The sequence below is a fragment of the Dreissena polymorpha genome, chromosome 9 (assembly GCF_020536995.1).
Source record: "Dreissena polymorpha isolate Duluth1 chromosome 9, UMN_Dpol_1.0, whole genome shotgun sequence".
In the NCBI taxonomy this organism is placed as follows: domain Eukaryota; kingdom Metazoa; phylum Mollusca; class Bivalvia; order Myida; family Dreissenidae; genus Dreissena; species Dreissena polymorpha.
The window spans coordinates 105595411-105608339 of record NC_068363.1 but is presented as its reverse complement, the minus strand read 5'-3'; the positions used below and the strand labels follow the sequence as shown (position 1 = coordinate 105608339).

At 36.4% G+C, this 12929-nt stretch overlaps 1 protein-coding gene across 2 annotated transcripts in view; it reads right to left on the bottom strand.

Moving 5' to 3' along the window:
- Positions 1-318: 318 nt before the first annotated feature.
- The window catches only part of LOC127844080 (ankyrin repeat domain-containing protein 12-like), a 112685-nt gene continuing 100074 nt past the window's right edge, over positions 319-12929 (bottom strand). Inside the window, exons 12-15 of one of the 2 annotated variants that reach the window (XM_052374047.1) lie at positions 10216-10314; positions 8248-8397; positions 4750-4842; positions 319-4202 (exon numbers count right to left, since the gene is read on the bottom strand). In XM_052374047.1, the coding sequence (XP_052230007.1) occupies positions 4023-4202; positions 4750-4842; positions 8248-8397; positions 10216-10314 (522 nt within the window). In that variant the 3' untranslated portion in view covers positions 319-4022. The remainder of the gene's footprint in view (positions 4203-4749; positions 4843-8247; positions 8398-10215; positions 10315-12929) is intronic. The other variant, XM_052374048.1, reaches the window with a different exon arrangement.

Below are 12929 nucleotides of genomic sequence, written 5' to 3'. Positions count from 1 at the left end.
GTATCAAATTCAATTAAACTTTCTCAGGGACTACAAATGCATGAAAATATGTATCCACGTGGTAAAGGGTTAATGTTTTGTTTACAAGGCCAGATGGTAAATCACAGGAGTTTGAAATTCTATCCATAAAGCTAATCTAATGGCTAAATAATAAAAAATAAACCCCTATATAGTATTTATTCTATATACTATATAGGGGTTTATTTTTTATTATTTAGCCATTAGATTAGCTTCATGGATAGAATTTCAAACTCCTGTGGGTCAATGAACCCTTTTTGTTTTGGCAAGGTAATAATTCGGGAACAAACAAAGGAACACTTTTGGTAGTTAACATTTATTGAACACATTGAATTTATTTTCGCAAAAATATAAATTCAGAAGAAATCATCTAATTAAAAATATGTCGTGGAAATAGACAAACCATAGCTTAATACAAACATTTTACACTGTGTCTGCACCTAATAATTGTCAGGTGAAGACTGCAATATTCAAACAAACAGTGATAGCAGCACACACTCACATTGAGTACATGTCAGAATAGTAAATGTTGTAAGCATATAATTATAGAATTACACTACAAAGATTTCAGGTAAAATGTAAATGTATGTTAACATATTTTCATTATAAGTCAACTATACAAGGTACCTTGAAAGGTACTGGTTAGCTTTTAACACGTCCATTAAAATAAATATGAAACAGTCAACACACGCAATATTATTACTTCCACTACATGTATAACAAAATCCACACAGAAATGTTCTATTTGACAAACTAAATTGTTCAACAAATCTACAAATGGTTAAATAAGACTTGCTGCCTTGCTATAAGATTCTTTTTTTAATGGATCCTTAAAAAAATATCTCTTTTCTACAAGCATTGAAGACAGGAAATTTTTAGATTAACAAACAAATGGTTTATATAAAAGTCTTACATTTTGTAAAATCGACAAGTCAACATTATAATATATAAATTGATTCCTTCAGAACATAAAAAGTTTATTCTTTGTTCAGTATTTATGAATTTCAAATGGTGATGTGGTACCTGTGTAAGAGAGAGAGAGAAGTTTTGCGAAAGTGTTAGAGGAAGAAAGATATAAGAGGAAAATGAAGAGGGGACGATAAATAAACACAGATAAAAGGCCAAATAAACTATAATAAATCTACTGTAACAATAAACAAACACAATAATGTTTAAAAAATAAAACAACATTTCTAAATGTCTTTTTACAAAGACGATTATTATAATTCCTGTAACAAAAAAATTCTAAAGGATTGTTATCAATACAAACAAGAAATAAACACCATGGGATAAAATACCAAAAATCAAAACCATAACTGAGTAAGGGAAATGTAAAAATCTTCACAAATAGGACCAAAGAGAAATTGTGGGTGATAAAAGCATGAGGAAAAAAAAAGAGAAATATTGATTATACATCAATATAAAGTCTGTTCAATAATTACCAGATCAGGATAAAACTGGAAGTGGAATATCCATTACAAATCTACGAATATGGAATTGGTGTTGGTTACTTAAACATGAATTAAACAAATTATGAAAAACATATTTATTACTACAACATCTAAAAAAATTTTGAAAATCTAATTTTAACAAAACTTTTAAAATGTGTCATTTAGTGTTAATTTTTATTTTACAAGTCTAATTATCGAGTACAGGAATGAAGTCAACTATACAGACAAATGGCATTATTATGTCTGTTCTATTGTCACCGCATTTTCATAGCACATTTAAGATATTTGCATTTTAACTCACAATTTTGGGAATAGGAACCCAGATCTATTTGTATTGGGAAAAATTGCAGTTTTGACTAAAAAAAATTAATTTAGTAATGCACTTTTTTGCCAGAAAATCCAATACAATTTACAATACAGTCTTTGATATTGACCTTGCTAGGGTTTAACTTAAAGAGCTGAACAGGGAGAACTGAATATTGTGATTTATCTATTAGAAAAATATTTATGTTTTATTTTGGGAAAATATATGCTTTTTTCATATTTGGCCGAGTATGCGCCTAAAATTTAACCCCAAGAAAACACTGGTTGGTAACATCAACCTGTAACTTATCTTAACAATAATTACTAACAAAGTTTCATATAAGTAACAAGAACATGGTTTGGTTTCAAATACATGTATAAATACAATTTTAACAAGTAGAGCACATAATTGCTCATAATTGGGGCGTTATAAATAAATATACCTAAACCCAAAAGCTTTCTAAAGCTTGGCATTTTTTAAGCATGATAGAAAGAACATGTCATGACAAAATTAAACTTAGCACATGCAAAATCTGATCAACTTTAACAGGCCATACAAACTTAACCCATTTCTGCCTAGTGGACTCTTCCATCCTTTTAAATTGGATCAATTTATTTCCAAAATTTGGTATGTCTAGTATATTTTTTTCCATATTTAGAATATTTCTTACAGAAATTCTTTGAAGCAAACAGCGCAGACCCTCATGAGACGTTCCAAGGCCATTTTTCTAGACGCTAGGCATAAACAGGTTAATATGCAAAACATGACTGAACTAGAAGTAACAAGACTATTATTGCCAAGCAATATATGTCCCCTACCGGCTCCACCATTGTCAGAAATATATATTTTTATATTTGTTGCCATAGCAACCAGAACTTTTGACGTAAGAACAAAATGAAATGACCTGCATAATGTCCTTATTGCCATCTATCCATGTTTCAAGTTTCATGAAAAAATATTAAGAACTTTTTAAAATATCGCAGGATCCAGAAAAGTGTGACAGACTCACAGACTGACAGACTGACGGACACACAGAGCGCAAACCATAAGTCCCCTCCGGTAAAACCGGTAGGGGACAAAAATATTTGAAACATGATTGATCTCTTTGATAACTACAAAGTATAAGTGAAACAAAAAACACTCATATAATATGAAAAAAAAAGTAAATTCATAATATTATTATAAATAAGCAGCAAGAGTGCAGATAAGAATTAGTCTAAACTCTTAGTTTTAGAGTAAAGCATCAAATCAAGTCCCCAGTAGAATTTGGAGAACAGAAGAAACATCTGAGATGACCAGAGCTTCCTCAAGTTAAACAAGCATGACAATTTAATGACCAATTTATTGAAAGGTCACAGAAGAGTCATGGTTAAGGTTATATTAAGGTCAAGGTCAAACCTATGTACTGTTACTACACAATGAGCATGTTTAAGGATCCTTCTGAAAAACCTCAAAAACAGTGTCTTTATGCCCACTTCACACATTAAATGTGGGGTTCATACATATCCAAGTAAAGCTCATTCCTTACAAAACTTTACATTCTCAGAAATTGAAATACCCAGATTCTCAGCATTATAGCATCAATCTGGCACCAATCTGAATGTTTTAACGCCGCAGAAGATTCTCTAGTGACGCAGCTGCTTGCAGAGTCACAGTCCCTGACAGATTCACAAAACATTCTGAGCAGTGATCACTTTACAACATTTCCACGTCACATGATCAGCGGTGGCCAAGTTGGTCTTTTAAAGTTGTGTCACAACTTTGATAATTCAAAGCTATGTTCACCTTTAACGCTCCCACATAAGCTGTAACTAAGTTGGTCATAATTAAAAGCAATGATCATGTTCAACTTCCCAAATCAAACATACACCTGCTCAACAGTGTAAAAGTATAAAGCCTACATTAATCATAATCTGAAGAGATCACAGGTCCAGCGTTTCAACGCCACATATCAGCTGCTGCTATGGTGGTCTATAACCCAGATCTACGATCACTTTCAACATTCCCACATCGCACACACACATCATACATGGCCAAGTTGGTCCGAGTTAAGACTGAAAGGCCCACCTTCATCAAACTCCGTACCTATCATCTGTCAAGTATTTCCATGTCACACATCAGTCGTTGCTAAGTTGGTCTCAGTTCAAAATTGTCTGACTCTGATGAGTGGCATGTGACAGCTAGGTTGGTCAATAATCCAGATCCATTTTCCCTCTCAACGTTTTCATATCACAGACACTAAGCCATGTCTAAGTCGGTCGCAGTTCAAAGTTGTCGGACACTACAACCAGGGGCACATGAAGGTCGTCAATCTCCGGGGTGGCGTTGCGCTCGCAAAGTGCTAGCTCCTTCATGCGCCACTCCCACTCCAGTTTCTGGTAGGCCCACAGGGAGTCTGCCTCCTGCTTCTGGCGTAGAATCAGCAGCTCCTGTTTGGAACAAGGGAGGTAATTTGGTAAATGAACATATGGACAAAATGCTTTATATACAGAGACAAATATTAAGATCAAGGCCCTTGTGGGGAACATGAGAGATAATTGGAGATGGGCTTTAGGAAAAATGCACTTAACCCTTAGCCTGATCTGGAAGGCTAATCTGAGATGACACTTTATTCACAGTCATATATCATCCCTTTCCCACTCAGAAGCAAAGTGAAAATGGCTTTGTGCAAACAGCATAAATCCAGAACAGCCTGTGAGTAACTGGCAGTCTGTTCAGGTTTATGCTGTTTGCTGCCCATCAGTATCTAAGGGTTTGAAATGAAGCTTTTAAAACTTGAATCTAGTAAGAAAGGTCATTAATTAAATTTAACTTTCTATGGGACTACAAATGCATGAAAATACGTTTTTAAGTGATAAAGGGTTAATTTTGTATTTGCTCTAATTGTTTGCCTTTTATTTAAACTTTAATTAACCCTTCATTAGACAAAGAAAATACTAAAATAAACATTAGCAGCCCATGTGCTCTCAGCTGTACCTTGATTTTCTCGTATTTGTCATCAACATCTTGTATCCAGGAGAGGAACTGGCGTCCGTTGAAGCGTGTGCGGTTCCTTTTGTCTTTCTCCTCCTGACAAACAAGTTTACAAACAATCAGTACAAGATAGAGTTGACTAAAGAATTCATTTTCAAACCCCGACCACACACATAAGACATTTTAGTTCACCAAGAAATGTTTGAACTTGTGAATTAATCAAAGAGAAAGATATGCATAAAACTATGTGTTAGATGCATTTTACTATTATTTTTTTAATGCTCACAAAACATTGTATATGAGGTAAGATATATTGGCCCTTAAGGGTGAAAAACCCATGTAAGACTGCACATAAAAACATTCTTAGTATAGTGCAGTTCCAATAGTATGCTTTATAATTTATATCAATACAAATACAAGTATTTTGTATGTTTAGCAGCTCTACCAAGTAAACAGATGTCATATTAAATAGCTCATACTACATGGATTGTTAAATGTTATTTACATTATTTGGTATTATGTTACACCTGCGCTATTGATGATATGCTACTAAACAAGTACAGAAATTTTCAATGGAAATCTTCCTGGTCTTCAAAACATATTTAAAGTAAACATTACATTTGTACAAGCGTCACAGATGTTAAACAACATAAAGTGTGGGCAGTCAAGTTTGAATTTCACAGAACATTGGAGGTGTTTAATTCAGGTACATGCAATATTTGATATATGAAAAAGCTATACAAATTCTGAAACCATAACACTGAACTTCAGCCCATAATATACAGAAACCTGCAACAAAATACCATGGTGCTACAGTGCTACAAAAAGGTCTATTACAAATGTGCAAGTGCAAAAACAACAGAGCAGAGACACTCAGTCAAAACGTTGCCATGAAATATCAATATTGTGTCCAAGCGGTGAGTATTAGCGATTCAAGGATAATATCTTCCTGTCATCTTATTTTGTTATAAAAAAGGAAACATGAAGATCATCTCAATTATTAAACAAGAGCACCGCCTTGCGGGTGCAGACCGCTCATCTATTTTCTTTTTAAAGGTGAAGGGACTCTCATTTTCAATCACAAAGGAGGGAGGAGTGGAGTGAAGAGGGGTGTATAGTGTGGGGTTGTGGACATTTATTACATTATCTTCCAAAAAAGCGAAAAAAAAAAAAGAAAAAAAAAAAATCGGGGGGGGGGGGGGGGGGGGGGGGGTTGGGGGGGGCGATGGGAGGGGGGGGGGGGGTTTGGGTGCGATGGTTGGACGGTATTTCAAACATAACAGTTTTAAAAAAAAAAATGGGAGGGGGGGGGGGGGGGGGGGTATAGTGTGAGGGTGGTGGTAATTTGTGAGATGATCTTAAAAAAAAAAAAAAAAAAAAAAAAAAAAAAAAAAAAAAAAAATTGGGGGGGGGGGGGGTGGGTGGGGTGGGGTGGGGGGGGTGGGGGGGTATAGTGTGAGGGTGTGGTGGTCATTTGTGAGATGATCTTAAAAAAAAACAAAAAAAAAAACAAAAAAACTTAGGGGGGGGGGGGGAGGGCACGGGGGAGGGCACGGGGGATGGTTTGGGTGGAGTCTATTGTGGTATGTCAGGTAAGAGTAGTTTCATCAAAGTATCAATCAAATCTAATCATAAATAAAGAAGTTATGGCAATTTTAGCAAAATTTAATAATTTGACCTTGAGAGTCAAGGTCATTCAAAGGTCAAAGTAAAATTCAAGTTGCCAGGTACAGTAACCTCATGATAGCATGTAAGTATTTGAAGTTTGAAAGCAATAGCCTTGATACTTAAGAAGTAAAGTGGATCGAAACACAAAATTTAACCATATATTAAAAGTTACTAAGTCAAAAAAGGGCCATAATTCCGTAACAATGACAACCAGAGTTATAAAACTTGTCCTTTTACTGTACCCTTATGATAGTTTGTGAGTGTTCCAAGTATGAAAGCAATATCTATGATACTTTAGGGGTAAAGTGGACCAAAACATAAATCTTAACCAAATTTTCAATTTTCTAAGTATAAAGGGCCCATAATTCCGTCCAAATGCCAGTCAGAGTTACATAACTTTGCCTGCACGGTCCCCTTATGATAGTTCATAAATCTTGCAAGTATGAAAGCAATAGCTTTGATACTGTAGGAATAAAGTGGACCTAAACACAAAACTTAATCAAATTTTCAATTTTCTAAGTATAAAAAGGGCACATAATTCTGTCAAAATGCCAGTCAGAGTTACATTACTTTGCCTGCACAGTCCCCTTATGATAGTTAGTAAGTGTTGCAAGTATGAAAGCAATAGCTTTGATGCTTAAGGAATAAAATGGACCTAAACACAAAACTTAACCAAAATTGTCAATTTTCTAAGTATAAAAAGGGCACATAATTCTGTCAAAATGCATGCCAGAGTTATCTAACTTTGCCTGCCCAGTCCCCTCATGATAGTAAGTAAGTGTACCAAGTTTGAATGCAATAGCATTGATACTTACTGAGAAAAGTGGAACTAAACGCAAAACTTAACCAAAATTTTCAATTTTTTAAGTATAAAAAGGGCACATAATTCTGTCAAAATGCACGCCAGAGTTATCTAACTTTGCCTGCCCAGTCCCCTCATGATAGTAAGTAAGTGTACCAAGTTTGAATGCAATAGCATTGATACTTTCTGAGAAAAGTGGACCTAAACGCAAAACTTAACCGGACGCCAACGCCAACGCCGACGCCAAGGTGATGACAATAGCTCATAATTTTTTTTCAAAAAATAGATGAGCTAAAAAACAGATGAAAAAGTGCTTAAAGCCATTAACCCTCATATCTACAAATGTTAAAAGTCCCATGTAAAATTGCTTACTGACAAAAAACAGCCCTTCCAAAATCTCAAATACTAAAAGGAAACAAGCGAACTTCATACAAAACTTTCTACATTATAGTAAGTTGTTTTCCCCATAACTTGACAGAGAGCTGCGAGACAAGTCAGCCCAATGTTTCAGTAGCCCTGGATTATACCCTGAATATGAGCCTTTTTCTGAGAAAACTGGGCTTAATGCATTTGCGTAAAGTATCATCCCAGATTAGATTGTGCAGTCAGCACAGGCTAATTGGGAACGACACTTTCCACCTTTATGGAATTTTCCATTAGAAGAAAGCCATTTCAAAACTAATATCTAGTCTTGACAGCTATATCCTTCCTGATAAGCCTATGCAGACTGCACACACTAATCTGAGATGACACTTTAAGCACATGCATTAGGCCTCGTTTTCCCAGAAGAAGCCATGTCAAAAGGCCCTCAGTCTATCCTTTAAATGCCTGATGTTTAAGCCCTCCAAGACAACAAGCGTTGCTACACACAATATACATTATAGCGATGCATTTTTTGTCCCCTTAACTTGACATCCCCATTTTCAGCACCCCTGGATCATTCCCTTAATATCAACAGCCTCTAAGTCCTTCCTTTAACGTCCCTAGACAGTTTGATGTAAGTGCTCCAAGACAACAAGCGTGCTACATACAATTCGAACCTGATCCTCTGTGAAGTTGTATATCTCCTCCTCGCGTAGAATCGTGCATACGCTCAAGGGAGTGCCCTGATTAACCAGCGCGCGAGCCCAACGGCCGTGCTCTCGAAGTATTTCCTGCTCAATGGACAGCTTGACCTTCTCCTGCAATGTTAGGTCGCTGGCATGATTCTAATGATGTTTAGGATAAATCTAGTTACGTTGTTGACACAAGTTTCTGAATATGTTTTGTTGGTTTAATGGATTCAAACCGTCTCAAAAAGGCAAGGGTTTAATTGGTTTATAAAATAGTCATCCGAACTTGACACTTATAAATGCTAACTCAGGTGCACTCGCCAAAGGCCTTGGGTTTAGCACAGTGGTTGGTATCGGTGATTCTCACCTAAGACCGGTTCAATACCTGCTCACAGCACATGTAAGAGTGGTAAGTGGTTGCCATACCGGACAAGTGGGGTTTCCAGCGGTTGCTCAGGTTTTCCCCCACATTACAAGACCATTCCAAAATCAAATATCTTTCAGTAAAATTCAAATAGCTGGAAATTACATTGTAACTCAAAAATAGTCCCAACTTTTGTTAGTCAAGTTAAGTTCATCAGGCATGACCTGAGTGCTTGGACACACACTGGATCCCGACATCATGTGGACTCCGGCCCGAAAGGAGCTCGTAAACTTTGCAACAGACACAAAGGCACCAACCAAAATTGGGAAATAAAGAGAGAGTTTGAGTGTGTGAATGTGTGTGTGTAGTATTTTGATGTTAATACGGTCCCAGAACTCCTATCCTTTTATCTTACAACAGTGGCAGACATTGGTATAAATTTTGAAGTAAAGCTGCAATTTCCAGCTGTAAGGCTTTTACAGAAAGATATTCAGATCTTCAGGTGGGGGGGGGGGGGGGGGGGGGGGGGGAGAGTACTAGAGTAACTGGAGCAAAAACTCTCTATGGCCAGTATGGCGACCACCAAACAAGGGCTGTTTGCAAAACATGCATGCCCCCCTATATGGGCTATAAGTTGTAGTAGCAGCCATTGTGTGAATACGTTTTTTGTCACTGAATACGTTTATTGTCACTGTGAATGGTGGTGGTGGTGGTGATGGTGGTGGTGGAAGAAATAGTAGTAGTAGTAGTAGTAGTAGTAGTAGTAGTAGTAGTAGTAGTAGTAGTAGTAGTAGTAGTAGTAGTAGAAGTAGTAGTAGTAGTAGTAGTAGTAGTAGTAGTAGTAGTAGTAGTAGTAGTAGAGTAGTAGTAGTAGTTGTAGTAGTAGTAGTAGTAGTAGTAGTAGTAGTAGTAGTAGTAGTAGTAGTAGTAGTAGTAGTAGTAGTAGTAGTAGTATAGAGTAGTAGTAGTAGTAGGTGGTGGTGGTGGTAGCAAAAGAAATAGTAGTAGTAGTAGAAGTAGTAGTAGTAGTAGTAGTAGTAGTAGTAGTAGTAGTAGTAGAAGTAGAAGTAGTATTTTACTAAAAGGATGATGTTTCATTGGACTGATAATTATAGATTTAGGATTACAGACCAGTTGCTTCAGTAATATTGTTCAGAGTGTGCCCTGTTGGCCGCCTATGCATTCTAAAATTATCATTCAAAAAACCATTTTACTATTTCGAGTCACCGTGACCTTGACCTTTGACCTAGTGACCTCAAAATCAATAGGGGTCATCTGCTAGTCATGATCAATGTACCTATGAAGTTTCATGATCCTAGGCACAAGCGTTCTTGAGTTATCGTCTGACAACCACCTGGTGGACCGACAGACCGACCGACCGACAGACAGACCGACATGAGCAAAGCAATATACCCCCTCTTCTTCGAAGGGGGGCATAACAAACTCAAATGTACCTGGCGAGAAAATAAAACTGGTGGCCAAAAATAAAAGTTAAGGAGAATGAAAACCAACAACTGAGACAATATAACAGCTTGGAGAATAGTGTTGTATATTGGAAGCAAATTTAAGACAGATTGACTTACTCGCTCTATCAAATGCTGCAGCCGGAGTTTGTATCGGCATTCCTCTTGGGTCACAAACAGGTCCCGCATTTTATCCTTCACTGAATTTGGGGGAGATAACTGCAAAATAATATGGAAAATGTATTACAGAATTAACTCCCTTGGTACATACTTTCAGAATTAAGTGAACTGCATGTTTTGTTTCCTTTAACATGGGCAGTGCTTTGTGGAAAAGGGGTTAAATGCATGTGCCTATAATGACGTCCCAGATTAGCCTGTGAAGTCCACACAGGCTTATCATAGACAACACTTTCCATTTGTATGATTATTAAGTTTTTAAGAAAGTATCGTCTTAGCAGAAATCCAGTAAAGTTGGAAAGTTTCGTCCCTGATTAGCCTGTGCGGACCGCACAGGCAAATCTAGGATGACACTTTATGCACATGCATTAAACCCGCTTTTCACAGAACACTGCTCATATGTAAGGGAAAACAACTAAATTCACTTATATTAGCAGAAACAAGTTGGTAGCGTAAATATATTCACTGAGATTAAGAGCATATAATTGCTGTCAAAGCATAAAATATCTCTTCATTTGAGTGAACTGCATACAGCATGTTTTTATGCATTTAAAAGGGAAGACAACTAGATTCAATATACAAAGACATGACTCAGTAGTTACATCCCTTGAAATATTACACAATAATCAAAGATTCAAAGTTGTTTGCAAACTAAACATATGTCTTTTATTATAAATAATTTTCATAGCACTTTCTGGTAAGAACCAGAATTTAATTATTTCAGCAAATGTAGACAGAAAAGCCATAATTATATGGTTATGCATAATTGACATTAAAAATAACTGTCCATGGAATCTTATTTCGTACATTGTAATTGAACAATACAATCATGCATGGCTTTGAATCAAACACTAATGGTGTTTATTTGTAAGAAAAAATTAACATTATTTTCAAATTTCCAGCAAAATATATACATTAGAAAACACTGTTGAAACAAAAAAGTGTTGTTGTTTTTTGCAGATGACTGTGCTAGCTGCTAATTTGATTTACTGAGGTCATATTTTTGGACTGATAATAAACAAGTACAAGTCAATTAAATATAAATTCTATTATTTTGTTCCACACGATCTGACCAATAGACATGATTCTTCTTCTTAATTTACAAACAACACAGTAACAAACTGTACAAATGCATAATTAATTTGTATAAGACAAGTTGTTAAAACACAGCCAGAACTTGCAACAGCTTTTTCATTAAACAGGAAACCCCTGATTATGCATGTACTCCAACACTCCAACGCATACTTGAAACTTTCAAAATGATAAACCCTGACGAAATATAAATAAAAAAATCTATTTTCGGGCTTAACAAGGTGAAGGCTGCTAAAAAATTTAGTGTCTGAACTAACACAAGGTTAATAGCTTACAGTAAACATTCAGTTATTCATGTTTTTAAGTCAGCTGTGACAGCTATTCAGTTATTTCCACGATTTTTGCTATAAATATGTCTCAGATTGGGTACGAAACCATTGTATCTGATAAGCATATGTAAATCAGATATAATAGTTATGCACTGAATGCCACGATTTTCTGCGATGTACTAGATTATAACACAAAGGTAATCTTTTGCACTGGTTTAGTATTTTCCACAGCTTGATTTTGATGATTATGACTGCAAGTTTGTTCAGCAAATATTTCAATACCAAAGCACACAGAAACAACTGTTACAGATTACAATAAAACAATTTCACAGTCTAAATTTAACTAGAGCTTTGCCACAGATGTGACGAATACCCCCACATGCCGCATTGACACATAATATTTTGCATGTCGTCTTCACAAAAAACAGCGGACACCATGCTCAATTTTTAAAACGCACTAAGTGACCCCTTGACCTAGTTTTTGACCCAGAAAGGCCCATGTTCTAACTTGGCCTTAAGATCATTTCCATAAAACTTCTGACCAAGTTTGGTGAAGATCGGATGTAAACTACTTGAATTAGAGAGCGGACACCATGCTGAATGTTAAAAAACGCACTACGTGACCCTGTGACCTAGTTTTAGGCCCGGAATGGCCCATATTCAAACTTTTCCTAGAGATCATTTAGATAAAACATGTGACCAAGTTTGGTGAGGATTGGATGAAAACTACTTGAATTAGAGAGCGGGCAACATGGTGAGATTTAAAACGCACTAAGATACCCCGTGACCTAGTTTTTGACCCGGCATGAACTATATTCAAACTTGACCTAGACATCATCTAGATACAACTTCTGACCAAGTTTGGTGAAGATTGGATGAAAACTACTTGAATTAAAGAGCAGACAACATTGTGATGTTTAAAACGCACTAAGTGACCCCGTGACCTTGTTTTTGACCCGGCATGACCCATATTCAAACTTGTCCTTTATCAAGACATTATCAAGATACAACTTCTGACCAATTTTGGTTTAGATTGGATAAAAACTACTTGAATTAGAGAGCGGACAACATGGTGAGATTTAAAACACACTAAGTGACCCGTGACCTAGTTTTTGACCCGGCATGACCCATGTTCCAACTTGACCTACACATCATCTACAGTCGAAACTGACCTAACGGCCACCTGAATTTATGAGTCAATCCCCCCCCACCCCCCCTCTAGCAAAACAATCTATATTACACTTGAATTTAACGGCCACCTGGCCATAACGGCCAACAGCCACTATATCCACTCCG